The 26,465-nt window shown below is 40.9% G+C and overlaps 3 protein-coding genes across 5 annotated transcripts; 1 reads left to right on the top strand and 2 right to left on the bottom strand.

The window, feature by feature from the left end:
• Positions 1–4,621: 4,621 nt before the first annotated feature.
• Positions 4,622–15,933, bottom strand: bin2a (bridging integrator 2a). The gene is made up of 12 exons (XM_014136175.2): positions 15,694–15,933; positions 9,968–10,100; positions 9,748–9,828; positions 7,961–8,015; positions 7,552–7,646; positions 7,337–7,432; positions 7,047–7,154; positions 6,859–6,944; positions 6,651–6,726; positions 6,381–6,463; positions 5,560–6,181; positions 4,622–5,358 (listed from the first exon to the last, which is right to left on the bottom strand). Exons 2-12 carry the CDS (start codon positions 10,049–10,051, stop codon positions 5,305–5,307), a joined length of 1,440 nt encoding a protein of 479 aa, XP_013991650.1. The 5' UTR covers positions 10,052–10,100; positions 15,694–15,933; the 3' UTR covers positions 4,622–5,304.
• si:ch211-210c8.6 (uncharacterized) lies at positions 14,559–18,060 on the top strand. The gene is made up of 5 exons (XM_014136177.2): positions 14,559–14,826; positions 15,945–16,050; positions 16,354–16,460; positions 16,851–17,023; positions 17,255–18,060. The coding sequence occupies exons 1-5, from the start codon at positions 14,676–14,678 to the stop codon at positions 17,531–17,533; spliced, it is 816 nt and encodes a 271-aa protein (XP_013991652.1). The 5' UTR covers positions 14,559–14,675; the 3' UTR covers positions 17,534–18,060.
• An 844-nt stretch (positions 18,061–18,904) lies between these two features.
• racgap1 (Rac GTPase activating protein 1) lies at positions 18,905–26,244 on the bottom strand. Of its 3 annotated transcripts, none has more exons than XM_014136171.2 (17): positions 25,955–26,244; positions 25,090–25,177; positions 24,781–24,983; positions 24,493–24,638; positions 24,303–24,372; positions 24,074–24,127; positions 23,901–23,981; positions 23,155–23,272; positions 22,816–22,946; positions 22,456–22,620; positions 22,200–22,298; positions 21,823–22,021; positions 21,396–21,501; positions 21,126–21,258; positions 20,813–20,939; positions 20,498–20,609; positions 18,905–20,224 (listed from the first exon to the last, which is right to left on the bottom strand). In XM_014136171.2, exons 2-17 carry the CDS (start codon positions 25,172–25,174, stop codon positions 20,140–20,142), a joined length of 1,914 nt encoding a protein of 637 aa, XP_013991646.2. In that variant the 5' UTR covers positions 25,175–25,177; positions 25,955–26,244; the 3' UTR covers positions 18,905–20,139. The 3 variants fall into 3 exon arrangements, with proteins under 3 accessions (XP_013991646.2, XP_013991649.2, XP_013991648.2); XM_014136174.2 differs by having other exon boundaries at positions 26,087–26,150; XM_014136173.2 differs by having other exon boundaries at positions 25,090–25,174; positions 25,955–26,144.
• Between the last annotated feature and the right edge of the window lie 221 nt (positions 26,245–26,465).

Raw genomic sequence — 26,465 nt, 5'->3', positions numbered from 1 at the left:
GAATGATGTCAGATTCACAAGCTAAGTCATTGTTTACACAACACACGAACTCATAAGTAAAAAGCTCTGTATTCCAAACCAATAGTACTAAATTCAGGTAACATTACAATCTTTCGGGGTAGAGATTTGTAGAAAAAAATTATCATGTTTGAATCATGTAAGCTATTTACAGTGGTAGAGGTCATAGATGAGAAGACAGAAATTGGGCTACTTTGAAAACGATGTTGCGGGTGAAAGTGTATTGGTTGCTACATCTAAATTGCACCACTTTTTATTTTTATGTTTTATTAATTTCACTGTGACCTGCTACTGCAGACTATCAGTCAGTGATGCAGGCTGTTGCTGAGTGAGTCAGTGATTGGTGGGGAGGCCAGAAGGTGTGTGTGTGTTGAGCACAGTCATTGGTGTTGAGAGAGCGCTGCAGCAGGCAGTCATGACATGTGATGTGAGAACAATGAACTAATTAAGTAGTACTAACTAGCTACACACTACTCAAGTTTTCAATATATGTAACTTTCAAAATACAGAAATCATCCCGTATGATGCAAAATCCATCATATGGGATCATTTCTGTTTTTTGAAAGTTATATATCTTCAAAACTTGAGTGCTGACAAGCAAAACATTTTCGGACTATGTCAACAATGGACTAATGAAACAAAGACCAAAATATAGTTTTGGGTGGAGTTTTCCCTTAAGAATGGGAAGCATAGAAATAGAGCACAGAACAGATCTACCGCTTCTAACACTTGCTTTCAATGAGAATGATATCTATAGCTCAAATTTCTAGGTGAATTTATCATGTCGCCCAAAAAGTGACATATTGCCACTTTAAATATTATTCCAATGTTGGCATTTTTTAGAGGCAAGAAATGTTTTATGTGAATTTCTGGCTCAGTTGACATCCCCATTTATCTATTTCAGTAGTAGGCTACTCTTATTAGACTTTTAAATCACTGTGAATGACCTAGGTCCTATGAGTAGACCCATGTTGGCATATCAAAACATAAACATTACCTTGTTTTTTTTACATTCATTTGGGAGTGTTCATCTTCACTTCGGGATGATTCTGAGACGGTGATGAAAAAAGTTAGTCTCAAGCCCTGTATGCAGCAAGCTAGCTAACATTGGCCAGGAAGTTGAAGTCAGAGGAGTGGCGCGCAGCGGCACAGAGAAGAACTGATTAACTCCATTACTGACTATCAAATTATAATAGTAGCGATTGATTAATAGTAGAATAAAACTAACCAGTAAAACTCGGGCTCCCGAGTGGCGCAGTGGTCTAAGGCACTGCATCTCAGTGCAAGAGGCGTCACTATAGTCCCTGGTTTTATTCCAGGCTGTATCACATCCGGCTGTGATTGGGAGTCCCATAGGGCGGCGCACAATTGTCCAAGCGTCGTCTGGGTTTGGCTGGGGTAGGCCGTCATTGTAAACAAGAATTTGTTCTTAACTGACTTGCCTAGTTAAATAAAGGTTAAATAAAAATAATAAAAACTCTTGATGTACTGGACTCATGATGATCTCCTCTCTCTTTCCTTTCCATCTTGCTCCAGAGGGATGGATTACTGGGACATCAGGCTGCAGCCACACGAATTGACATTTTTGTGGAATAAAATAAGCCAAAAACTTTGGGGGCTTTTCAATTTTTATACTCGTTGAAAATATGATTATTTTAGAGAAATGTGACTTCTATTAACACTATTTCACAATGTTTAACATTGTGTTAACAGCATTTCATTTCACCTTTATTTAACTAGGTAAGTCAGTTAAGAACAAATTCTTATTTTCAATGACGGCCTAGGAACAGTGGGTTAACTGCCTTGTTTAGGGGCAGAACGACAGATTTTTACCTTGTCAGCTCAGGGATTCGATCATGCAACCTTTCAGTTACTAGTCCAACGCTCTAACCACTAAACTACCTGCCACCCATTCACTATAAATCACTTCTATAGTTCAGATTAAATCACTTGGTGTGATGAACCAATAAAGGGAGAAATGCTGTGAACAAGGTAAAGCAATTTTACCAGTTTTATTTAGATTGTCATTATGGAGACACCTATTGGATAAATGTGGCAAACACCTCTCTTCCTGTGAAAAATGTTTGGACTAGTTCAGGCCTTGTATGGGCATTGGCTAGAAATATGCCTAGACCTGGCAAGCCTGGAAACCAGTCTCATTAAATATCTAGCCCCCACTCACTTCCTCATAATAACAGGCTTCACAGAAACCTATTTATCTTTTATTATGTAATTTAGCAAAATATAAAACCAAAGTTTATTGCAAAGAATAGAATCTCATTCAATTATCATGGGTCATCTGCCAGTCTCTATGGGGGTATCACATGGTTCAATTCTCTGGGTGACTCTTTTCTCTGTATATATCAATGATGTTGCTCTTGCTGCTGGTGATTCCTTGATCCACCTCTACGCAGACAACACCATTCTGTATACATGTGGCCCTTCTTTGGACACTGTGTAACAAACCTCCAAACGAGCTTCAATGCCATACAACACTCCTTCCGTGGCCTCCAACTGCTCTTAAACGCTAGTAAAACTAAATGCATGCTCTTCAACCGATCGCTGCACCTGCCCGCCCGACTAGCATCACTACTCTGGACGGTTCTGACTTAGAATATGTGGGCAACTACAAATACCTAGGTGTCGGGTTAGACTGTAAACTCTCCTTCCAGACTCACATTAAGCATCTCCAATCCAAAATTAAATCTAGAATCGGCTTCCTATTTCGCAACAAAGCCTCCTTCACTCACGCTGCCAAACATACCCTTGTAAAACTGACTATCCTACCGATCCTCGACTTCGGTGATGTCATTTACAAAATAGCCTCCAACACTCTACTCAGCAAACTGGATGCAGTCTATCACAGTGCCATCCGTTTTGTAACCAAAGCTCCATATACCACCCACCACTGTGACATGTATGCTCTCGTCGGCTGGCCCTCGCTACATATTCTTCGCCAGACCCACTGGCTCCAGGTCATCTATAAGTCTTTGCTAGGTAAAGCCCCGCCTTATCTCAGCTCACTGGTCACCATAACAACACCCACCCGTAGCACGTGCTCCAGCAGGTATATCTCACTGGTCATACCCAAAGCTAACACCTACATTGGCCGCCCATCCTTCCAGTTCTCTGCTGCCAATGACTGGAACGAATTGCAAAAATCGCTGAAGTTGGAGATTTATATCGCCCTCACTAACTTTAAGCATCAGCTATCTGAACAGCTTACCGATCGCTGCAGCTGTACATAGCCCATCTGTAAATAGCCCACCCAACTACCTACCTCATCCCCATATTGTTTTTATTTTACTTTTTTTGCACACCAGTATTTCTACTTGCACATGGTCATCTGCACATCTATCACTTCAGTGTTAATTTGCTAAATTGTAATTACTTTGCTACTATGGCCTATTTATTGCCTTACCTCCTTACTCCATTTGCACACACTGTATACACATTTTTCTATTGTGTTATTGACTGTACTTTTGTCTATCCTATGTGTAACTCTGTTGTTTTTTGTCGTACTGCTTTGCTTTATCTTGGCCAGGTTGCAGTTGTAAATTAGAACTTGTTCTCAACTGGCCTACCTGGTTAAATAAAGGTGAAATAAAAGTTTAAAAAATCCGGACATATAAGAATAACGGATGCAAATACTGAAATGCAATGAGTCATTGTCGTGATGTGGTCGATGCAGATAAAGAACTGTCTCTAGGGTAAAATGGCTTAGCTACTGCCATAGCCGGGAAATAAAAAATACAATAAAGGGTAGAATATTGGTATCATTTCTGCATATCAATCGTTGAGGTATTTATTCAAGCTGTCTCCTGGAACAGCATGTTTACTGGCTAGTTGGGTACATCACACTTTTAATGCTGCCATTGTTCATCATGCAGCTGTGTACGTAAACAGATTCAATTAGGTCGGTGTTATCCGGAATACCCTAAACCTTACCTGACCCATTTATCATGTCATCTTCAATGGGGTAGAAACATCCCAAATAGCATGGACCCAATTGAATATGTTTACATAGTACGAGCAAAAAGTCGCTGGTTTTATTAGCTATTATTTTAAATTAAAAGTATGAATTGCAGCACCCCGTGGAAGGTACCGCTGTTGTACAGGACACACATAGGCACAGGAAAGCGTTTTCAGAATTGACATTTTTACAAGAATCAACTGATAATGACACAATGTTGCTACCATATCGCGCGACCAGTCATCAAAACTCAACTCCGCGGCGATATAAGAGAAAGGGGTTGAGGTTTCCCCAACTACTTTAGCTGAGGAAGTAGAGATATCTGCTGAGCGATATTTACTTGCTGGTCACATTTCTTTAGACACCACTTTTCTTAAAAAAAAAAAAAAAAAAAGGTTACGAAATACAGTATTTTAAGCGAGCTAGCTTTAGTAATCCAGCAACGAAAAAAAAACCACATAAAAACAGACAGCTGTGCTCACCGCCCAAACGTTCTCGCCTTGCGCGTTGAAACGCATGTCTGCTAGCACCCGTGAAATTGCTACAATGGCTCTTGGGAGGTTTCATGTTGCAGCAACATTGTTGCAGATCTAGAATATTTACAGTACTGACAAATCAAGACACAAGGGGCAGAGATGTTATCACTTTAATGATAAATTGTTTATAAATACATAATTAATCAAAAGATACCTCTAGGTTTCCTTTGATTTTACATTCAGTCATTTGAGTTTTTCAATCCCAGGAGTATCACTCAACAAGCCATTATAAAAATACATTTGTTAATCAATAATCAAGTTCTTCATGTACAATTTATCACACACAGAGAATAAATCATTGTTTTCTATGGATTTCTATTTAATTTTCTATTCAATTTTGCAAAGCTGAATATCAATGAAAGTCAATTACAGTTTAGTGAACTTGCTGTTTCTCTACAATTAAATTAAAAGACAATTGGGTGACGCAGTATTGGATTATTGGCAGAAACCTATGCAAAGCACAAACAGGCATACCACTCATTTTATTAATAAAAACAAAACAGCTCTATTGAAAATATATTGTCCACAAGCAAGAGCTTTCAGATCTTAGGCAGCTGGTGGAAACAGCAGATATTCTTATATCCCGCCTGTAATATTGAGAAGGCTCTTCATTTTTATCCTATTTCCCTTGTTCAGTATTCAGCCCCTCTCCCTTATTACTATAACTAGTTCTGTGAACAAATGCAAAACACTTTGACAGTTAACAAAGAAAAGCAGCCTTATCCATAATTATAGTTACTTCAGACAGGAACCAACATTTTCCTCAGAGATCCTTCATTAAACCACAGTGTTTTTCACATCCTCTGGCTCCTGGATATGCAATTGTTCTGCCTAAAAGTAAAAGAAAAGACCAAAGTGACAAGTTATAGACCAGTAGATCAAAAAAGTCTAGCAGCTGTCGATGGCATCCCATTATTATACTGCCTGTCTTGATTACAGTAGACTGACATGTAAATAAAACGTACCACATACGAGAGGGTATAAAAGGTTGCGTCTGTGTTTTTACAGTGAGATCTCATCCTGACAACTCACCTTTTGGACAAGCCCAGTGGCCTCTATGTCAGAATCAGAGCCATCAGTAGCCGCTCCGTTCTGCACACCATGGACCCCAGCGTCCTCAGGGGCCACGGAGCTCTCTATGGTCAGCTGGGGGATGTCTATGGCCGAGAGCTGGAGCTCAACACTCTCCAAGTCATGGGAGTTTGTCACTTCGGAGGTACTCTCAGTTAATGCAACAGGGTGCTGTTTTGAAGAAGGCTCAGACTTTCCCCTTTTAACACCCTTTTCTTCCTCCGCCAGTTTCTCTTCCCCTGACTTTTGACCACTGCCGGAGGCCCCTTCTGTGGTGGTGGTGGTGTCATCCCTGCTTTCAGACCCAGGTTTCTTCTCTGCAGTAGGATCCTCACTACGGGTGGAGTCTGCATCCAGGTCTCTGGCCACTGAGGCGGGCTCTTCAATAGGCAGGGGCCGTGAGGAGACTGCAGGTGTGCTGGTGAGTGACTCATCGTAGCGAGGACTACTAGGGGATCTGAGGCTGGACCTGTCTCTAGTGAGGGTGCCTGACTTGCCTGAACTAGAACTCTGATGGAAGTCAGAGAAGCTGGCCTTCCATGACTTGGGGGACATGAGAGATCGCCTCATCAGAGAGCCAGTCCTGAAAGATATGTGAGAGGGGGGATATGACTACATGTTGATACACTTACTTTTGCTTTGATTACTGTTATGCTTTATAATACACTTTGTGTTTAGTTCATCCCAGACCACAACCCATTGATAGACTCAAATGGGAGGAAAGTCAATTAAAAAAATGTAAAAAAGTCCTGGCGAGAGATGTAAAATCTTTACCAACTTACCGATTAAACCCCTTGATGACAAATACCTTGTCTGGATGCTGATCCTTCAGATCCTTCATCACATTCTGCAAATCACTGTTGAACTGAAAGAGAGGAAGTTACACCAGATCAAGAATAGATATAAACCGAAAGAGCTAGGACTTTTGTTACCTAAATGCAGACAAAACAGTTCTGTTCATTTGTATAAACCAAAGCAAAGCCCCACATGACTGCTATTTTTGGATGTGTATTCCCACCCCAGTTATTGAGAATAATATGAACTGCACATACAGTAGTCATTTCCTTGAAGAAGGTGTCCCGCAAATTTGAGATGGCTGTGAAGACTGACACATAGCATCCAATTCGGCTTTAGGAACAAAATGAAAGAAAAAAACATTATTAATATGAATAGGTTATTAGACACTTGACATGATGATGTATTTATTTGAATGGTATGTCATTCTGCTATCTTGCTCTGTGCTGACTTCTGACTCCTTACCTGTCATAGAGAGCAGGGAGCTCATCCCTCAGCTCTCTGTTGATGCCCTCAAAGACACTCTGGGCTATGTTTACCTCATCAGCTGCCTGTACAGAGAAAACCACCATGATAAGATTGAGTTTTGTAGCTTAGCTTAAATGATAATTGCTGTGCAAAGTAAGTAGACAGGGATATTTTGTCTGTCTGACCTTGGCTATTTTGACATCATCTTTCTTTTTAGCATTCTGCATCGCCTCCAAGTGGTGACGGCAGGAATCGTAGTCAACCAGCTTCCTGCCTCGTTTGGCCACCTTCTCCTGGGGATTTGGAGGAGAGGAAGGATGCACTTGAAAGATAACATACTGTATTTAGGACGTGTGTGTGTGTGTGTGTGTGTGTGTGTGTGTGTGTGTGTGTGTGTGTGTGTGTGTGTGTGTGTGTGTGTGTGTGTGTGTGTGTGTGTGTGTGTGTGTGCCACCTGCACATTTTCCAGCCTTACCCTGACATCTGGGAACTGGCTCATATAAGACTCCATGGTACGAAGCGCCTGGTCTAACAGCTTCGCCTCATAATCATTCCACAGGAGGTCTTCACCCTGTTGGCATAGGATATATATATATATATTTATTTATTTTTTACAGAAATGTGCACTATAATAACCAACAAAGAAGTCATGCATATCATCCTTAATAATACAGCAGTGCTATGACTAACCTCTACAATGGCCCCCAGGTCCTCTTCTCCATCCCAGTCCGGCTCATAGATATCATACAGAGACTGGGAAAGCCGTTTTGAAGCTTCCCGCATTTCTGTGAAAAAGTGGACAACACGGATCACATTTTATCAGGCCTTGGACACCGCTGATGGTAAAGCTATAGAAAACCATGCAATTTAGGGACAACATCATACATGTTACATCATCATACATCATGTTTTTAAATGTATGTAAATTGTAAAGTCTTTTGTCTGTAATGTTTTTTTTCGTTATGTGTTTATGTGTTGGACTCCAGTAAGACTAGCTGTCGCCATTGGCGTCGGCTAATGGAGATCCCAATAAATCAAATCAAAAATGAAATACAGATCACAATCATTTACAACATAGACAGACAGAACAAATGTTTACCTTTGACAGAACTAAGGTAATGCTTTAGGTCTTTGTATAACCGGTTCCCATCAATCTGCAAACAAATGTTATAGAGTCATTTGTAGGCTATACATTCATTTTTGGCATTTACAGGGGCAGATTGTCATGCCTTTGCTAAATCATAAAATATCAGTTAATATATACTGCTCAAAAAAATAAAGGGAACACTTAAACAACACATCCTAGATCTGAATGAAAGAAATAATCTTATTAAATACTTTTTTCTTTACATAGTTGAATGTGCTGACAACAAAATCACACAAAAATAATCAATGGAAATCCAATTTATCAACCCATGGAGGTCTGGATTTGGAGTCACACTCAAAATTAAAGTGGAAAACCACACTACAGGCTGATCCAACTTTGATGTAATGTCCTTAAAACAAGTCAAAATGAGGCTCAGTAGTGTGTGTGGCCTCCACGTGCCTGTATGACCTCCCTACAACACCTGGGCATGCTCCTGATGAGGTGGCGGATGGTCTCCTGAGGGATCTCCACCCAGACCTGGACTAAAGCATCCGCCAACTCCTGGACAGTCTGTGGTGCAACGTGGCGTTGGTGGATGTAGCGAGACATGATGTCCCAGATGTGCTCAATTGGATTCAGGTCTGGGGAACGGGCGCGCCAGTCCATAGCATCAATGCCTTCCTCTTGCAGGAACTGCTGACACACTCCAGCCACATGAGGTCTAGCATTGTCTTGCATTAGGAGGAACCCAGGGCCAACCGCACCAGCATATGGTCTCACAAGGGGTCTGAGGATCTCATCTCGGTACCTAATGGCAGTCAGGCTACCTCTGGCGAGCCCATGGAGGGCTGTGTGGCCCCCCAAAGAAATGCCACCCCACACCATGACTGACCCACCGCCAAACCGGTCATGCTGGAGGATGTTGCGGGCAGCAGAACGTTCTCGACGGCGTCTCCAGACTCTGTCACGTCTGTCAGGTGCTCAGTGTGAACCTGCTTTCATCTGTGAAGAGCACAGGGCGCCAGTGGCGAATTTGCCAATCTTGTAGTTCTCTGGCAAATGCCAAACGTCCTGCACGGTGTTGGGCTGTAAGCACAACCCCCACCTGTGGATGTCGGGCCCTCATACCACCCTCATGGAGTCTGTTTCTGACCGTTTGAGCAGACACATGCACGTTTGTGGCCTGCTGGAGGTCATTTTGCAGGGCTGTGGCAGTGCTTCTCCTGCTCCTCCTTGCACAAAGGCGGAGGTAGCGGTCTTGTTGCTGGGTTGTTGCCCTCCTACGGCCTCCTCCACGTCTCCTGATGTACTGGCCTGTCTCCTGGTAGCGCCTCCATGCTCTGGACACTACGCTGACAGACACAGCAAACCTTCTTGCCACAGCTCGCATTGATGTGCCATCCTGGATGAGCTGCACTACCTGAGCCACTTGTGTGGGTTGTAGACTCCGTCTCATGCTACCACTAGAGTGAAAGCACCGCCAGCATTCAAAAGTGACCAAAACATCAGCCAGGAAGCATAGGAACTGAGAAGTGGTCTCTGGTCCCCACCTGCAGAACCACTCCTTTATTGGGGGTGTCTTGCTAATTGCCTATAATTTCCACCTGTTGTCTATTCCATTTGCACAACAGCATGTGAAATGTATTGTCAATCAGTGTTACTTCCTAAGTGGACAGTTTGATTTCACAGAAGTGTGATTGACTTGGACTTACATTGTGTTGTTTAAGTGTTCCCTTTATTTTTTTGAGCAGTGTATATTATTGGTTCATGCATGGAGATTGACTGTCAATGAAGACTACCTGTTGGTCAGTGAGATTTAAGAGGCAATGCTCAAATCTTTCATCTTTGGTCTCCACCGTCTTTCCAAACTTCTGCAAGACCTAAAAAGTCAGAAACAAAATACATGTACACGTCAAGCTACCTCTAATGGCTTGAACCTTTATGCTTTTCTTCTAAAGGTAGATTGAGAGGCATTTGGAGATCATGCTGTGCATTATATTGAGAAATGTAAAAGCATACCTTCTCCTTGCCCCTGCTCAGTTGCCTTTGGACTCTTTTGGCAAAGACCCCAGAACCTCCTTTTGGACTGTGGCCGTCTGACATACTTTCCCCTTTTCTTTTCTTGCTTTTCCCTGTTGAGTTTGTTTTTATGCTTGGGAATGTAGAGAGGGGAAAGAACAGATTACAAAAATGAATCTGTCTGTATAGAATGGAGAGTTCTAATTTGGCAACCTAAAAGTAGTTGATTAGAATATTGGTGGGACAGATATACTATGTCAAGTTTACAGTCATTTACGTGCATCATGTCAAAAGTGCTTCATCACTAAAGTGTATTACTTCTTTCACATAGGATTCACGGTATGTTGCCTGTAAAAACAATTGGGCAATGTATATCTCCTTTATACAGCACTATCTTTACACCTCGTCGGGAATTCACCTTTTATATAGCCATTATTAAGGCGGCAACGGAGTAAAAATAAGAAATAACGAGGAATAACCTGACGAAGATTCTTGCAGGTCAGATAGAAACGTTGTTTGTGAATAAAGGTACGTGGCGGAGCTTATGAGTGTGCGGGCACTATTTATTTTATGGCTACTGAGCAAGAGACGTTCAACTTTGATCTTTGTCGTGACAACCGTTGTCATGGTAACACGATACATTTTAAATTCCTCCAGATTGACAGATTGCAATGCACTGCTTTAATTTCTTCACATTCACGAACAGTAAATTAGCAGCTCGCCATAGTTGTAAACCATTTGTAAATAATTACCCTGTAATATGTTAATTTTACTGTTATGTTGAATAAAAGTTGGCTACAGTTCAATTCTAAAGGTTGTCAGATATGTTCAGGTAATTATGAGCTGGCTAGCTGGTTTAGCAAACCAAAACTTAATTGGCTAGAAAGTAGCTTTTAGTTGCCTGGCTTGTTAGATTTACATATCGTAATAGCCAATTTACATATCCTAAATAGCCACATTTTTAAACGAATGGGTTTTTTGGTGCAAAGAATTGAGCAGGTAATGTTGCTATTTGCCCGACCAGGCTGCTGGTTACATGTAGGCTACCGTTTTGTTTATACTTTTCCATATCAATGACAATTACACTTTTTTTTTTAATGTTGGACAACAATAATAGGTTGTTTATGCGTGCCAAAGCCAGGAAGATGATAAGGTATACTGTCTGATGGGTTGGCGGGACTTTTAAACATTACCGCAATCGTGAGTCATGACCAATGATGTGGTTGGCGGAAATAAAAGTACAGGCGTTTTATGTTTTATATTTATTTTATTCATAATACAAAAATCAACAACTTACATTGTTACATCAAACATGTCTAACAAAACAAAACACAGGTATTAACAAGAAAATACTAAAACATACAAAAAATATATAAATACAAAATAATAAAAAATAAACAATTCTAGTGCAATTGTATTCACTCTGAAAAAAAGTTATTCTTGTTGTCATTCACGGGGGATAATGTCTTAACAAGATAATTAAATTCAATCAAAAATATGTGTAATTTTGGTACAGAATTCTGGAATTTTTGTTTGTGTATAAAGTATTTGGCAACAAGAATTTAAAAAATGCATAATCATTTCAATGGTCTTGTTATCATTGCAATAGTAACATATTATATCCTTCATGTCAAAAACATGGGTAGTGTTCATAATGGTAAATAAGTATTTTGCAAGGTTTTCCCAAAACTCTGACACAAATTTACATTCAAAGAACGAGTCAGATTCTCACCTTCTTTTTCACAGAAAACGCAGATATCATCAATAGCCACAAATTTGGACAACATGGATATTCCTTATGTAGAATTTTAAAGTGCACTTCCTTACATTTGTTTGGTATACAATATTTGTAAGGCTGTAACCAAGCTTTTTATCCAGACAGTGTCAGGAATAAGCATGTTCCAGAAAAATATTCCTCTAGGTGTAAGTTGGTTCCGTGAATGGAGAATTTGTCTTATATATTTATTACAACAAGATTTCTCAAGTAAGCCCACGCCTTCCAAACTGAGTTCTGGATAAGCTTTGTGATCATCACCAAAGCTAAGATGAGTTTTCATTAGTGTAGTAAGACCACTGGGAATGGCTTTGATCACAGAAATAAACTCTCTGAAAGGTATTGGAAAGTCATTCAATGTTATAAATTATTCATATGTAAGAATATTACCCTTGCTGTCAAAAGCATCAAGAACAAAGTCAATATTCCTCTCATGCCAGCTGGGGTAGAACAATGACTTATTCCTTACAGTTATGTCAGAATTATTCCACAAAAGAGCTTTATGTGGGGGAAAATTCTGCAGGAAACATATTTTCCAGGCCATTAAAGCTTGTTGGTGAAACCTAGCCAATTTAGCGGGTAATCTTTCAGGAATATAATTACATTTCAGTAAAAATTGAAGACCTCCCAACTTATTAAACACATTATTTGGAATGAAATACCATATTGATTCAGTATTGATCAAACATCTTTTCAACCAGTTGATCTTGAAAGTGTTATTTATGTCAACAAAATCCAACACCTCCAGACCTCCTTCAGTTCTTTTATTAGAGAGGACTGACTTGTTTAGTTTGTGAGACTTATTTTTCCAGGTGAAGTTAAGAAAGGGATTGTTGATCTCTTTACAAGTAGAGGGAAGATATACACTTATATAAATAGTTCTGTGTTACTAAACCTTAATACATCCAAAAGATTCACTAACAGAAGTGTATGACAGGGATGCCCAATTTTGCAATTTTTATTCATTTTGGTTGTGGAATATCTCTAGATATGGAACTCGGAAAAATACAAAGTCATATCATGACGTCAGTGATCGTTAGGCCGAAGCTCTAGAAAGAGGCGAATTCCTAATTGGATGACCGTTAAAAGAGATTTTTTTCTAGTAGGAGCTCGTTTTTTCAGAGTTCCCAGTTGTTTTGAACACACTGAAGTCGGAGATTTCCGAGTTCCCAGTTGTTTTGAACGCAGCATTTGTTGCTGGCAATACCTATCAGATATATGTATATATAAAAAGTTGGCGGCATGCTAAAGTGTAGCTATATAAGGCAGTTTTATGACTACAGTTCCGTCTTCTTAGCGGGCCTAGCATATCTTTACAAGTCAAGCCACTCCTACATACTATTATGGAATTACATAGTCAGGAAGGTACAGGAAGCAATTGATGAAGTAGAGCGTTGGGCATTATTGTGGGGATTCAGGTTCTCTGTAGAGAAAACTCAGACAGTGTTCTTTGCCTGGAGGTAGGTGGGAGATGAGGTACGCTTGAGGTTATATGGGAGAAACTTGGAGAGGGTGGGGTCCTTCAGGTTCCTTGGGGTGTACTTTGACACTAGATTGACCTGGGCAGAACACATTGAGAGAGTGGTGGGAAAGTGTAAGGTGTTAAATGTGATGCGCTGTCTGACAGGGAAGGAGTGGGGGGGCTGGCCGTTCCTCATCGAGGTCCAAGTATGTTGCATTGATCTGATCTGTAATAGACTATAGCAGTATACTGTATGGTTCGGCAGCCCGGACTTCATTGGAAAGTCTAGATGCCATACAGGGGCAAGGACTCAGAATACGTAGTTGGGCGTTTCGAACCTCCCTAGTGTCTGCACTACAGGTGGAGATGGGTGATATACCATTGCACATTAGGAGTCAGCAGCTGGAAATGAATTATTGGGTCAACCTACAGGGACACGGGGTGTCTCATCCTTCAAAATGGATTTACAGGCATGCTGGGAACATGAGCGAAGACGGAACACAAGCTTTGGGTGGGTGGGTAATACACAGGCGAATGAATTACAGATCTTCTGGCTGTATATACGGCAGAGCTGATGGCCATACTGTTGGCCTTGCAGTGGGTGGAGGACATCAAGCCAGACAGAGTAGTTACAGTATTTGCTCTGATTCATGTGCAGTGTTGATGAGTCTCCTGTCCTTTAGCTCATGTAGCAGACAATACCTTTATGAGGTACTACAAACCCATGGCAGGATTAGAGCGATAGGTATACAGATAAGATGTACTTGGGTCCCAGCCCATGTGGGGGTGGAGGGGAACGAGGCAGTTGATGTACTGGCTAAACAAGCACTTAGAAGTAGGGATATTGATGTTGTGGTTTCAATGAGCAAGGCAGAGGCAAAAAGCCTGATATGGACAGTGATGGTGCAGAGATGGCAGGACCAGTGGAATAGAGATACTAAGGGCAGGCATTTATTTCAAGTACAAGGAAAGTCGGGGAGGGGAGGACGGCCGGAAGAGACAGAAGAGAGTAAGCTATTTTTACAAGATTAAGGGTTGGACACAGCCAGTTGAATAAGACATCCAATGTGATAGGAAATCATCCAACAGGAAAGTGTGATTATTGACCGGAAACAGAGACAGTGGAGTATGTATTAATACAGTGTGGGCAGTATGAGAGGGAAAGAGAGAAGCTGAGATCTAGTATGATGTGAGAAGGGGATACAGAACATTTGTTTAAATAGTATATTGATTAGAACGTCGTTAGATATAGTCTGAAATATGTTGTTATCTTTTTTAAGAGAAACGGTGCTGGCAGGTAGGATTTAGTTTCTCCCTGTCTCTGACCCACACTACAGTACAGTAGGTGGCGGTAATGCACCATACCGTTGGATGCCAACCGCCGATAAACTCCACCCAAGAATAAGAAGTAATGTTATGGAAGATGTGAACTTTATACTGGAGTGTTGTTTGAAGAAAGTGGGGGTGGTCCGATGTTGGAATACCAGTTGTTGTTTCAGAATTTACTGGACATGATAATGGGCAGTACGATAGTGAAATGTGCAGCTACAGACCTGGGAATCCAGTGGGCTGGATGGGCCATAGCAGCAGCTCTCAAAACCGAGAAGTTCTATGACTTAGCAGGTAATAACACTTGATTTAAGCCTACCGGTATGTCAATTCTCGCCGAAGCGTTTTGTTTGTTTTGTGAATCGCTATGATTTCATATTGTAAATGGTTTAATAAATCACCCAGTGTATACGGTTTTGTCATAAAATGTAAACATTCGTTCGGTCAAACCAAACGTATGCATTGGAATCAGGCATTGTGTTTTTCATTCAAGTATAGCATGTTGTATCTGATGAATATCAACGTTACAAAACCACTGTTATCTAAACAGCTTTGTTGTGAAACAACTCAATGACTCCTCCCTCCCTCATTCAGATAAGCTTAAGTATCTTCCGAAAATCAGCTTAGTTCAACATTACGACCAACTGACTACCAATTTTACAAGCCTCCACTCAAAAGTTAAAATAAGGCCAGGTAATGCTGCAACATCCATCTATTACCTAGCTTCGACAGCGCATCCGGATGATTTTAAACAAATGTTCACATTGTAGCGCGAGATTGGTGTTAAATGTGTCGGCCTATCGCGAGATGTTTGTCAAACAGTGTTACGTTGTAGTTCGCGCGAATGCAATTGGTGCAGTAGTCACAACTCCGGTCATCGAGTAACCACAGCAATACAGTTTTATTGTAACCCGTCTTTTGTCGATCATCCAACAATAACATGGTAAACCAAACGAAAACAGCAGTTATGTAGGCCCTTGCATTTGAAGGATTGAGTGAGGCAATTGTTGTAGGGTTTTTCATTGTTACAGTATAATATTGTTGACATCTATATATGAACTGTCAAAGTTCAATGGGCAAGTAAAAACTGTTGTGACAGTATGTACCATTCAAGAATAACAATTGACTTCACTGTTTGTTATGTAAAAGACTGCAACTTACCTGTAGACCCTGATGAATGGGCATTCCTTGACAAAATTATTGTGCCGCTCCTCTGAGCTGTCTGTGCTCTTGGAAAGTTTTGCCCTTGTACTTTGGAGCCAATTGTCACTCTGTCAGTAGGCTCCTGGGTAAAATATTCATTGAACACGCCTTACTGTGCAACTTCTGTGTGATAGGGGTGGGCAGAGCCATGTACCACGCCCAAAGGGACACATGTCTTGTGCTGATGAACTTTGATTGTATTTTTTTAGGATCTGGCACATTTATATTACTCGCCCACCTGAGTCGCTATTGGGGAGGGACTCGTCATTTGAGGCAAAATGTGCAGACCGGATTGGTGACAGCATGGGGAGTAAGGTAAGCTTGACAGGGTGACAGCAGGGTCTCCAATCCAATGTCACCTGCTATGCCCAACAATTAATTCCCATCCTAACAATGGAGAAGAACAAAAAAGCTATAAACACCTGCAGAGCTTTAGTGTTCTCTGATCATTTACTTTTCAATCAACAAAGTGTTGTGTCAGTTTAGTAGTCTTATCCAAGGCTGAGGTTTGGCCCGGCCCAGTTGTAGAACCCTCTAAGGATGGGACTCATTAAAGTTGAGTTAATGAATAATGGCGGGGTTAATGTCAAACTAATGCCTATGTTCTAACGTCTGCAGGCTTGGAACATTCCTCTTCATGCGGATCTTGAAGGACGGCCAGGATCGCAGATTTAACAATGTCAGAGACAGCCCAGGGACATTCTTTGTGTACTGGAGTGTTCAAGGTACTTTGAATCATTGTGGTCGCCGGCTTTTCTTATTCTCACTCAGCCACCACAGCAGTTATTTTCTTTCATCAAGCAATTTTAACTCACTGCTCAGTCGTTTCGCTCTTCATAAATGTATGAAACCAGATTAGAATAGCCACTGATATCAGGGTATTGTGCATTTTGCCCAAATGGGAGAAAACATAAATGAGGTTTACCATTGGACACTGACAGTACAGTACTCTTTTGAAAATGTTTTATATTTTGGACCCAGGTGAATTTCTAATTGAGAGTAGGAGCATTATCTTGACATGTATGCAAGTATTATTTATAGATTGGTAGGATAGACCATTTCTGTGGACTAATCTACCATTGGTTCAGTACATAATTTATTCCTCTTTCTTTCAGCTGTTTGGGTGTTCATGACCCTCCTACCTACTCTCATCCTGAACAGTGAGCAGCGAGATGAGCCATTGGGCCTGAGGGACTACCTGGGCTGGGGGATATGGGGCCTTGGCTTTGCCACAGAGGCCATTGCTGACCAGCAGAAGTGGTTCTTCAAAAGTGACCCAGATAATGCTGTGAGTCAGCTTGGTGGGCTTCGTTGTTTTCGGGACATTGACTTTTTATAATTATCATGGATGCAGTGGGGTAGTTGCAAAGTATTCTCACTACAACATGCTGTCATATGATGAAAACACAACCACTCTTATTAAACCATTGAAAATAAACTTCCTGTATTTGTATGTTAATTTATAGAATATTTATTTACCCAGAGAATAGCCTCAATTCAGCCATCCCATTCTCTCCAGGGAAAGTTCATCCAGAGTGGGCTGTGGGGCTACAGCAGGCACCCTAACTACCTCGGGGAGATACTCCAGTGGTCTGGACTCTTCCTCTCCGCCTCGTCAGTGATGAAGGGTCCCCAGTATGCCAGTGTGCTATCTCCTCTGTTTGTGTGGTTCCTGCTGCGTCATGTCAGTGGCATTCCCATCCTGGAGAAGCAGGCCATGAAGAAGTGGGGCTCAGACCCTGCCTTCCAAAACTATGTCAAGAACACTCCTCTCCTTTGGCCAATTCCCAAGTTCTGATGTGTTACATACTTTCTAATAGGGTGTTCTGGCACAAGGGGAACTTACTGAACAGGACCATTTATAATCATCAAGTATCCAATGTGCTGGTTGTCTTTGATATTCTCATATCGAAGTACACATACACACACGCAGAAACGAAAGATTTTAACTTGCACAAATGTTTTGATAAACAGGGTTACTTAAAATCCACAATTTTTACTATCCCACTTTTCAGTTGTCTAAAGTCCAGTGGTGTAAAAATACCTGAAAGTACTACTTAAGTAATTTTTTGGGGTATCTATATTTTTGACAATTTCACAAAATTCCTAAAGAATGTACTTTTTACTCCATACATTTACCCTGACACCCAAAAGTACTCATTACATTTTGAATGCTTAGCAGGACAGGAAAATGGTCCAATTCACCCACTTATCAAGAGAACATCCCTGGTCATCCTACTGCCTCTGGCATACTCCCTAAACACATTCTTTGTTTGTAGATGTTGGTGTGCCCCTGCCTATCCGTAAATAAAACTAGAAAAATTGTGCTGTCTGGTTTGCTTAATAAGGAATGTGAAATGATTTATACTTTTGATACTTATGTATATTTAAAACAAGTAGTATTTTACTGGGTGACTTTTACTTGAGTCACCTTAATAGAAAATATCTTGACACTTGGGTACTTTTTCCACCACTGCAAATGTCAGTTGATGTAGTAGACCTACTTGTATCAGTGCTACTCTGTCAAGTCTGCTTTGGAAGACATGCAAGGACTGTTATTCCTTACACCACTGGAAGTTTTTTGCACTTCTGAGTAAAAATACAAAAATAAACTGTTTAGAGGAAGTGAACACAAAACTGGAGTAATGACCTGACAGACTGCAGTAGTATTCTGAATTATCTACATTCTGCTACATGTAACTGACAAAATTAAGGAAACCCCAAGTGTCTTAATAGGGTGTTGGGCCAGAACAGCTTCAATGCACCATGGTATAGATTTTATCACTGTCTGGAACTCTATTGGAGGGAGGCAACACTATTCTTCCATAATTTGGTGATTCGTTGATGGTGGAAAGCGCAGTCTCAGGCACTGCTCCAGAATCTCCCATAAGTGTTCAATTGGGTAGAGATCTGGTGGTTGATATGGCATACATTGTTTTCATGCTCATCAAACCATTCAGTGACTATTCATGGATGGTGGCATTGTTATCTTATATGGGCATAGCCATGGTAGCCAAAATAACAGTCTGCCCAGCATTTTCATACACAGGATGTTAATTGCTTCTAACTTAGGAAGCACCTGTTTTCAATACTTTGTAGCCCTCCATTATTTTGTCAGTTACCTGTATTTTTTAGGTTAGTGCAGCAACAACGAAAGGTAACGAGAAAGACCAGTTTAAATGTACTGTATACTGTTTTTACAAATCACAGATCATACAGCATGTACTTGTACAAAACAAAGTGACCAGAAAAAGCTTTGATCAAAGGAAATGTTACATTCTTGTTGAAATGCCACTATTTCTACACACAGATTCTCAGTTACGCAATGCAGCGTTCTAAGCCGCTAGGGGCACAGAACATTATAGCCAGAACCAGAACCATTGTGTAAACAAAGATGGTCATGAAGAGTGTGTAAAACTGAAGTAATCAATGTCCGAGGACTACTTGGAGTATAAGCTATATTATAGAACGCTCAGAAAAGGAAACCGGTGAAATGTTAAACCTAAGTTGGGATGTATCAGAACAGGCCGTGATTAGGAGTCCAATAGGGAGGTGGACAACTGGCCCTGCGTCACCCGGGTTTGGCCGGTGTAGGCCGTCAACTGACTTGCTTAGTTAAATAAAAAGGTTACATTTAAAAAAGTAAAAGGTGAATATTTTTTCCCCTTCAAAAACGTATAATCAAGTTGAATGAATCAATGGCAAAATGTACTGGACTCACCAAGCATACAGCTACTTGGTTAACCTCTGTTAGATAATTATAGCTAAAGAACACTGCAGACTAAAGACGCTGCATCATATTAGTATCGCCATACTGTGGCTAGTCTTGAGTATGTAAAAGACAAATGGAGTTAAACATGTACAATCAAACTGCTAAAGCATGTAGACCTTTTAAAAGTGATTATACAAATACAGGAAAAAACAGAAATATAATGCCACCCGCAGTAACTCCGTTCAAGCCCATCATAAAAAGCTCTATGCAAAGTTGTTTTCTAACTAGTGATGAGCAAATTGCATGTTAGATATCCATAATAGATCAACCTTTTTTCACCAGCCTAAATTCAGACACGCACATTCTCAACCAATGTTCAAATGTTTCTTTGTAAATAAATCACAGGAGGATACTGAAGAAAAACCTTAAATTGTATCTACAAACCTAGTACATGTCATTGCCAGAGGTGATGAGAAATCAACGGAAAGCATCTTGATTCAGAGCCAACTTTAAAAAAAACTGAGCTCCAAAGAGACCCTCCCTTTTGATTGTAAAATATATATTTTTTTGCACACGTAAAAAAACACAAATCCTACCATTTAAAAACATCTGTGGAAGCAGTGTAAAATTGTATAAAATAACAAATCTATTGCTAGGTATTGAACAGAGAGCTGCTCTGCAGTGGCTTTGGATTACTTGAGGAGCGGCGATGCAAAAAAGTTTCCTTGGCGATTGGTGAATCCCACTCCCACGACAGACTTGCTCTTACTCCCAAATCTGAAAGTTACAACACAAAAAAACAGTATTAGCCAGGCAGTATTAGCATTAGTGAAATGATGCCAACGTTAAAAGGGAGCAAATCAGAACTTGGTGAAAGGACTTATTTAGAGATCATATACATTAACTTAAGTCTGTCTGTTTTGTTGAACAATGGCGTTTGCATTGAGACTAGCGAAAACCCAAGTCCTTCAGCCAGGAACTACATACACATTTCAGTGACTTACAACAAATACTGAATAAGTAAAATGCATGACAGGACAGAGCGCTTACTTGGGTGTAGTCTTGCTCAGGGTGGACCTCATGCGTTGACCCAGAGAGCTGGAGGACGGGGTTTTGTTCATTTGGTGGTGCTCTGGAGTGGTGAGAGGACCCAGCATGCTCACTGGAACAATATCAATACACAGTCAATATTAGTCACATTACCCCAGTTGGTTACCAACCTGTACATCTGCATTTGTTTTTAACATATATTTTCATAAATTGTCAATATAATAACACATTAACCAAATGGAGGAGCTGGCCAGAGGCAGGCCCTCACGTGGGATTTGGTACTGGGTTGCTGAGATAATGCTTGACTAGGCTCACCTTTGTGGTCAGGGGTATAACAGTTATTGTTCTCGATAATCATGTGATCAGGGTGCGGCTGGTCATGGTCCACCATCATGAACTGGCTCCAGTACTCTACCGGCAGGCCCAGCAGACGCTCAATAACCTGGGTAATAATAGAAATACATTAGCTTCTGTTTTTTTCCTTAGGAATTACAGCATATTGCCACATCCTCTTTGAAGGGGCTAGACAGATCAAACAACTTGCAAGACTTAAAATAATTAGACGATAAAATGTAACCATGGTATTTTTACTGCAAGTTAAACCAAGACTGTTGCTGTAATGAGTTACCTTGGGCTGGCGTTTGGTGTCCTGCAGGATAGTCATGGGCTCTGGGTCAGGCACTGCATGGCCAACGATAGTTGGCCCAAACACCCGAGCCAGGTTGGTGATGTCCATCTTAGTGTCCAGGCTTTGTGCAACCCTGAAAGAGAATGAATATTGGGCAATAGGAGCCCATTTATCGAGGGGGAAAACAAGCAACAAATCTCAAAGGGTCAGTGATATGGATCAACAATTACATTTAAAATGAGTAAGGAGAGGTGCACAGCACATGCTAACCTCTGAAGATGAATGGCCAAGAAGGCCAGGGTGTCCCTGTTAGCCTGTGGCAGGTCACTGATTGTCTGGTACATCAGGGCAATGCTGTTATCCTCATCCGCAAGCTCTGAGGACAAAGTGAAACGTCAGTAGAGAGCACAGAATTTGAGTTGTAGACATTGATTATTATTTGTTTTAGTCCAGATGAAGAATTTAACATTGCACGGGCTTAGTAACTAGATTTATTGGTGACCAAGAACATCATGAAGGAACACTGAACATTACCACATTTGACTGTATTACTAACCAAAACATTTAGTGTGCCCAAGGACAAAATGGCTATGCAAAGCAACTAAAAGACACCTTTATCCAGTCTACTAGTCAACCACTGGCCAAACCAACCAGAGTGATAAAGTTATTGTTTTATCGCTATAGGGCCAACACCCACCTGCAGCCTCCATGAAGGTGCGGTTGAGACGGAAGGTGAGGAGGGGCTCTTTGAGGTTCCTGAGGAAGTCCTTGAGGAGCCCAGTGACGCAGTTGATATCATCCACCTTGCTGAGCAGCGGGACAGTCTTCCCACGCAGGAACTTCTCCTTCAGTTCCTTGACCGTGCGGTCTGAACCGGACAGCCGATAGAGGCCGGTCTGGGAGAGAAAAGAGCACGGTGAAACTGGGCTCAATCATAGATAAAGTGTGAAAAAGAGTTTGAAGCTATATTACTACTGTATAAACTAAGCTTTAAAAAAAAAAAACACAGCAATTTTTCAGCCAAGTGTGAGGCTGTCTGGATTTTTTTTTAACAGACTGGAGATGACAACTCACCTCATGAAGGCCCCTCTGCTCAATCTCATTGACACAGTGTACCACCAAAGAGGGAATCATAGGAGATTGGACATGGGAGACGTAGTCTGTAAGCGTACCCTGGGATTGGTAATACATTTACGAGAGAATGGTTATCCCATTAGACTACACTGAAATCACAAGATGTTTGAAGACAGACAAGTTGCATGTATCAGAATGAACGTATTGTTTAAGTATATGACTACAAGTTGAGAATTCACAAGAAACATCCCTGTACCTGTCCGATTTTGACAGGAGTGCCACTCAGGCTGGGGATGCATGGCAGGGGACAGCGTTCACGACACTCTGGGTGGGTGACCACTCTGCAGTCACGACACTTCAAGGAGATCTTTCCGAACTTGATCCTCTTGCCACAAGGTACACACGACTCTGGCTTGATTACCTGTGCGTGAGGTAAAACAAAGCGTGGTTGATCCAAGTTCGCACAAACCATAACTTTTGTCATTTTAACCTGAAAATAAGAACCAAAGCAACACATTTTTATTACAAAAGCTAATTCAATAAAATAGTCTTTTCTGCCTTGCTAAATTCACCCATGTAATAACCCTCTCTGACTGAAAACAAATGACATTCCTACCGTTTTGGAGACAAACTCGTGCAGACGGACACCTCCGTTGCCCTGGGGCGTGCTGGGTTCCTGAGGCCTGCTGGGCTGTTTGAACATGACATCCTCAGACTTCACTGACTCCGAGTCCCACTCCTGTGTAGCTGAACAGGTGGGAGCGAGAAAGGTCAAATACTGCTCTGACAATGCAGCTATGATGAGTTATGACCATGTCACATTGTCAAGGATAAACTAATATAGTCCCGCTGCGTGCTGCTTCCCAAATAAATATCCTATCATGCTTCGACATAAAAATACCATCTTCCATTTTAAAGTTCACAAAATCCACAGTAAATGAGTAAGAGCTGTTACCAGTCTTTCTCCTGCTCCGAGTCCAGTAGGGAACAGACTCAATAGTAGAAACAGCTTCGATGGGACCTCCGTTAGCAGGCACGGTCACTGTAGTCTTGGCCACAAGAGACTCATTTCCCTACAGCCATTAAACATATCAGTCAAATCACTTTAAACCTCAACAGTATAATGAGTAACCGCTCTCAGTTACCTACATTTTATTCATTTAGCAGATGCTCGTATCCAGACTTACAGTTAGTGCATTCATCTTAAAGGGACATTTCAGCATAGCACCACCCCAACATCAACATATGTGAAAATGGCGCATTTCTATGTTTGGTAGTAAAAAAAAGACAGGAAGATAAGTGTTTCAAATGACATCTGTGAACATCATGTGATTTTAACCAATGAGTAAGCATTGCCTACTAATTGGTCGATGTGTATTGGAAACATCTTTTTAACTACAAAACGTGCCATTTTCATATGTTGATGTTCAAGTAGTGCTAGAGATTATTAATATGAAGTTGAGAAATGAAATTTCACAATAAGATAGCTAAGTGAAACAACCACAATAGTCGTAGTAAGTAATTTCTTAAATAAAAAAGTTATCAGCAAAGTCAGTGCTAGTAAAATTCTATATAAATGCATTTTAAAAAGTGTTTGCATGGGGGGGGGATAAGATATTTGTCTTTTTAAGAGACCCTTTAAAGGGTTGCAGATGTTTCGGGCAATGGGCATATTTATAGAAATGAAACTAAAACCTTTACCTTCTCAGAAGTTCTGCCTGTTGATCGAGACCTTTTGGAAGCACATGGGGGACCATCAACAAAATGTCTTGAGGCAGAACGCTGTAATGAAGATGTCAAACATGTTAATAAACAAATACACCACCGCGCCCTTCAGTTACACATTCAATAAATAATTCCAATGAACTGCTTACCCTCTTTTCACGTTTCTTCAGTCGCACAGTTCTCACGATGGATGAGTCCCAGTCCTGGAATGGTTTATCAAACAAACAGACCAGGTTCATTATTGCAAAATATGTCAACTTGTCATCTAAATGATATTATGCATTGGTTGCTTTAGCCATTCCCCAAGCTAAAGGTTTGGATGAGTAATATACTTGATTCAGAGGCTTAAGCATTTAGACAAGACAAATACAAACTTACCAGAGAGTCATCCGTTTTATCATAGCTGATGTCTGATGAAATAGAGGCAGACTCATCTATGGTCTTCAATCTATGGAAAATAACCAGATTAAATACTGTAACTTTTCAGATGTTGATATGTTAATAGAAAATGCATTGGTAAGCTTTCCAACTCATGAACAGGAGCAAGGCACTAGAAGTGGGTCCTTACCTTCGGCTGGTGTTAAGGTTGGCTGGTGCCGCCTGAGAACGAGCGTTAAGGAAGGCCAGAGCAGAACGCTGCTCTTCATTCAGCTGGATGCTATTGCTGGAGCCCTCAGTGATCAGAAGCTCCCGAATCAGCTGGATCTGGCGGTCCTGTAACACAGAAGAACACAGGGAGAGCGGAGGTGAGAGGAGTCGTATGAAGCCATTCGACAGTTTATTGGGAGAAGAGTGAACCAGTCTGAGGGTGCCAGTGAAGAAAATATGAAGATAGACTTTGTCTGTGCATACACACCAACTTATCACAGTCAGCTTCTGCCTTCTGGCGGCGGCGGATCTCCACGTCCACTTGATTTCGAGCATGCTTGAGTTTGACTTCCAGGGCTCCCCTCTCCGTTTCTGCCTTGGAAAGCACTTCCTTGCAGGACCCCAGGTCCCGCTCAAGCCTGAGCCATCTACGACGGCAGTCCTCAAAGTTGAGGGCCATCTGGATGAACTCTGATAAGAGAAGTTGCACAATAATGAGTGTTAGCTTTAAATACATCTTATCCATCGTCTATATTATGAATCTCCTTGTCAAATCAAATTAAACAGAATTACTTACGGGGCTCAATGCTCTCATTGAGTATGTCTACATGAGACCGCAGATTGCCAAACAAGCTGTGTAGGTTCATCACAGCAGTGTCCATCTTCTGGGGAAAATAAAGGGCACATAGAAACCAATACTGATAATGAACTTCTATGAGGCTCAAAAATAATTTTGCTAAATGTCAATATTGAATAACATCATCCCCAAGGTAATTGTTTCGGCACAATTTTCTGCTGGTGAACCCTAATCATAGAGTTTGTAACGTTAGTCCTATAAACCGAAAAGGAGTTACCTCTGGTTCGTTCAGCCATTTCTATGAGGAAATTATTTTATTTGAACTAGAATACGGTTTTGGCTAAACTCCGACAATAAGGTCCGAGGTTAACACAGCATTAGAAGATTTTACGTTGCGTTTTATGAGATTACATCAATCTGTTAAAATTACCGTTATGAATTAGAAGCCTGTGCTTTTTTGGATTACATAAAATAAATCACATTTGCACAAAAAGTGGAGGTTAGAAGATTATCGCATAGAACAAAAACGTATAAGATCTCCTAAGCCTGTGTTTGCCACAGACCTTATTTTCGGCATTTATCCCAAACGCCCATAGCTTTGTCCAACGAACCATGGCGGAGTTTGTGCCTAAAAAGACGCCATTACTATTACTCTATTCATCATAGTAACCTAACTGACGTTGAAGATGCGAGTAAACATGCTGATTGTCATTAAAAAAACATACAATACCTTTAGCTAATTTAGTAAGCAACAGTAGATTTAGCTAGGCTAGCCAACATTGTTAGTGATGTAACTATGATTCAAAAAACTACAGCTAGCTAGCATGCTAACGTTAATAGAATAACTAACGTTACAATTACATACCGCTTGCTGAGTCCACCACTCTAATGAAATAAGGCAGACAAAACACCTAAACCTTTCCACAGCCAAATGTTTTGACCTCTCTTTTGTCACTTGATGAACAAGTGAGTTATTCTTTTGTTCGGATCATCTCACCCTCAGCTCCTGGAAGTGTGAATTCAGGTAAGACAGGCACGTTTCATTTCAAATTTACCCGCTAGCCAATGAACATCAACTGACGTTCTTCACGTAGCTGTACGTCCGCGCGCATAGGGACCAGCAGCCCCATGAAACGGTTAGCACTTAGCTCTGATCCTGGATCAGACAGTCCTGCAAGCAAGCAACAGTAGCAGAAATAAAATGTGGCAAATATGAATGAACGTTTGGGAAAATCTACAATAATCCATATTACGTTTGAATGACGATGATTATTATGATAATTATTAAGCGTTAGTATTATTAACATTCATTTGTATTTATTATTCTTATTATATCATATTGATTATTGGGATGTTATATTTATATTGGCATCATA

Source organism: Salmo salar, chromosome ssa13, assembly GCF_905237065.1.
Source record: "Salmo salar chromosome ssa13, Ssal_v3.1, whole genome shotgun sequence".
Classification (NCBI taxonomy): domain Eukaryota; kingdom Metazoa; phylum Chordata; class Actinopteri; order Salmoniformes; family Salmonidae; genus Salmo; species Salmo salar.
Note: the sequence above shows the minus strand (reverse complement) of the source record. Positions and strands in the feature narration are given on the sequence as shown.

Coding starts and splice junctions, on each gene's coding strand:
- racgap1 (XM_014136171.2), bottom strand. CDS start 25,174: ATGGACACTGCTGTGATGAACCTACACAGCTTGTTTGGCAATCTGCGG. Junction 24,984..25,089: donor CAATGAGAGCATTGAGCCCC/GTAAGTAATTCT, acceptor TTCTCTTATCAG/AGTTCATCCAGATGGCCCTC. Junction 22,299..22,455: donor CTCCTGTCAAAATCGGACAG/GTACAGGGATGT, acceptor TACCAATCCCAG/GGTACGCTTACAGACTACGT.
- bin2a (XM_014136175.2), bottom strand. CDS start 10,051: ATGTCAGACGGCCACAGTCCAAAAGGAGGTTCTGGGGTCTTTGCCAAA. Junction 7,647..7,960: donor TTACCTTAGTTCTGTCAAAG/GTAAACATTTGT, acceptor ACTTTTTCACAG/AAATGCGGGAAGCTTCAAAA. Junction 7,155..7,336: donor GCCAGTTCCCAGATGTCAGG/GTAAGGCTGGAA, acceptor CCAAATCCCCAG/GAGAAGGTGGCCAAACGAGG.
- si:ch211-210c8.6 (XM_014136177.2), top strand. CDS start 14,676: ATGTTGGAATACCAGTTGTTGTTTCAGAATTTACTGGACATGATAATG. Junction 14,827..15,944: donor GAAGTTCTATGACTTAGCAG/GTAATAACACTT, acceptor GTATTTTTTTAG/GATCTGGCACATTTATATTA. Junction 16,051..16,353: donor GTGACAGCATGGGGAGTAAG/GTAAGCTTGACA, acceptor TAACGTCTGCAG/GCTTGGAACATTCCTCTTCA.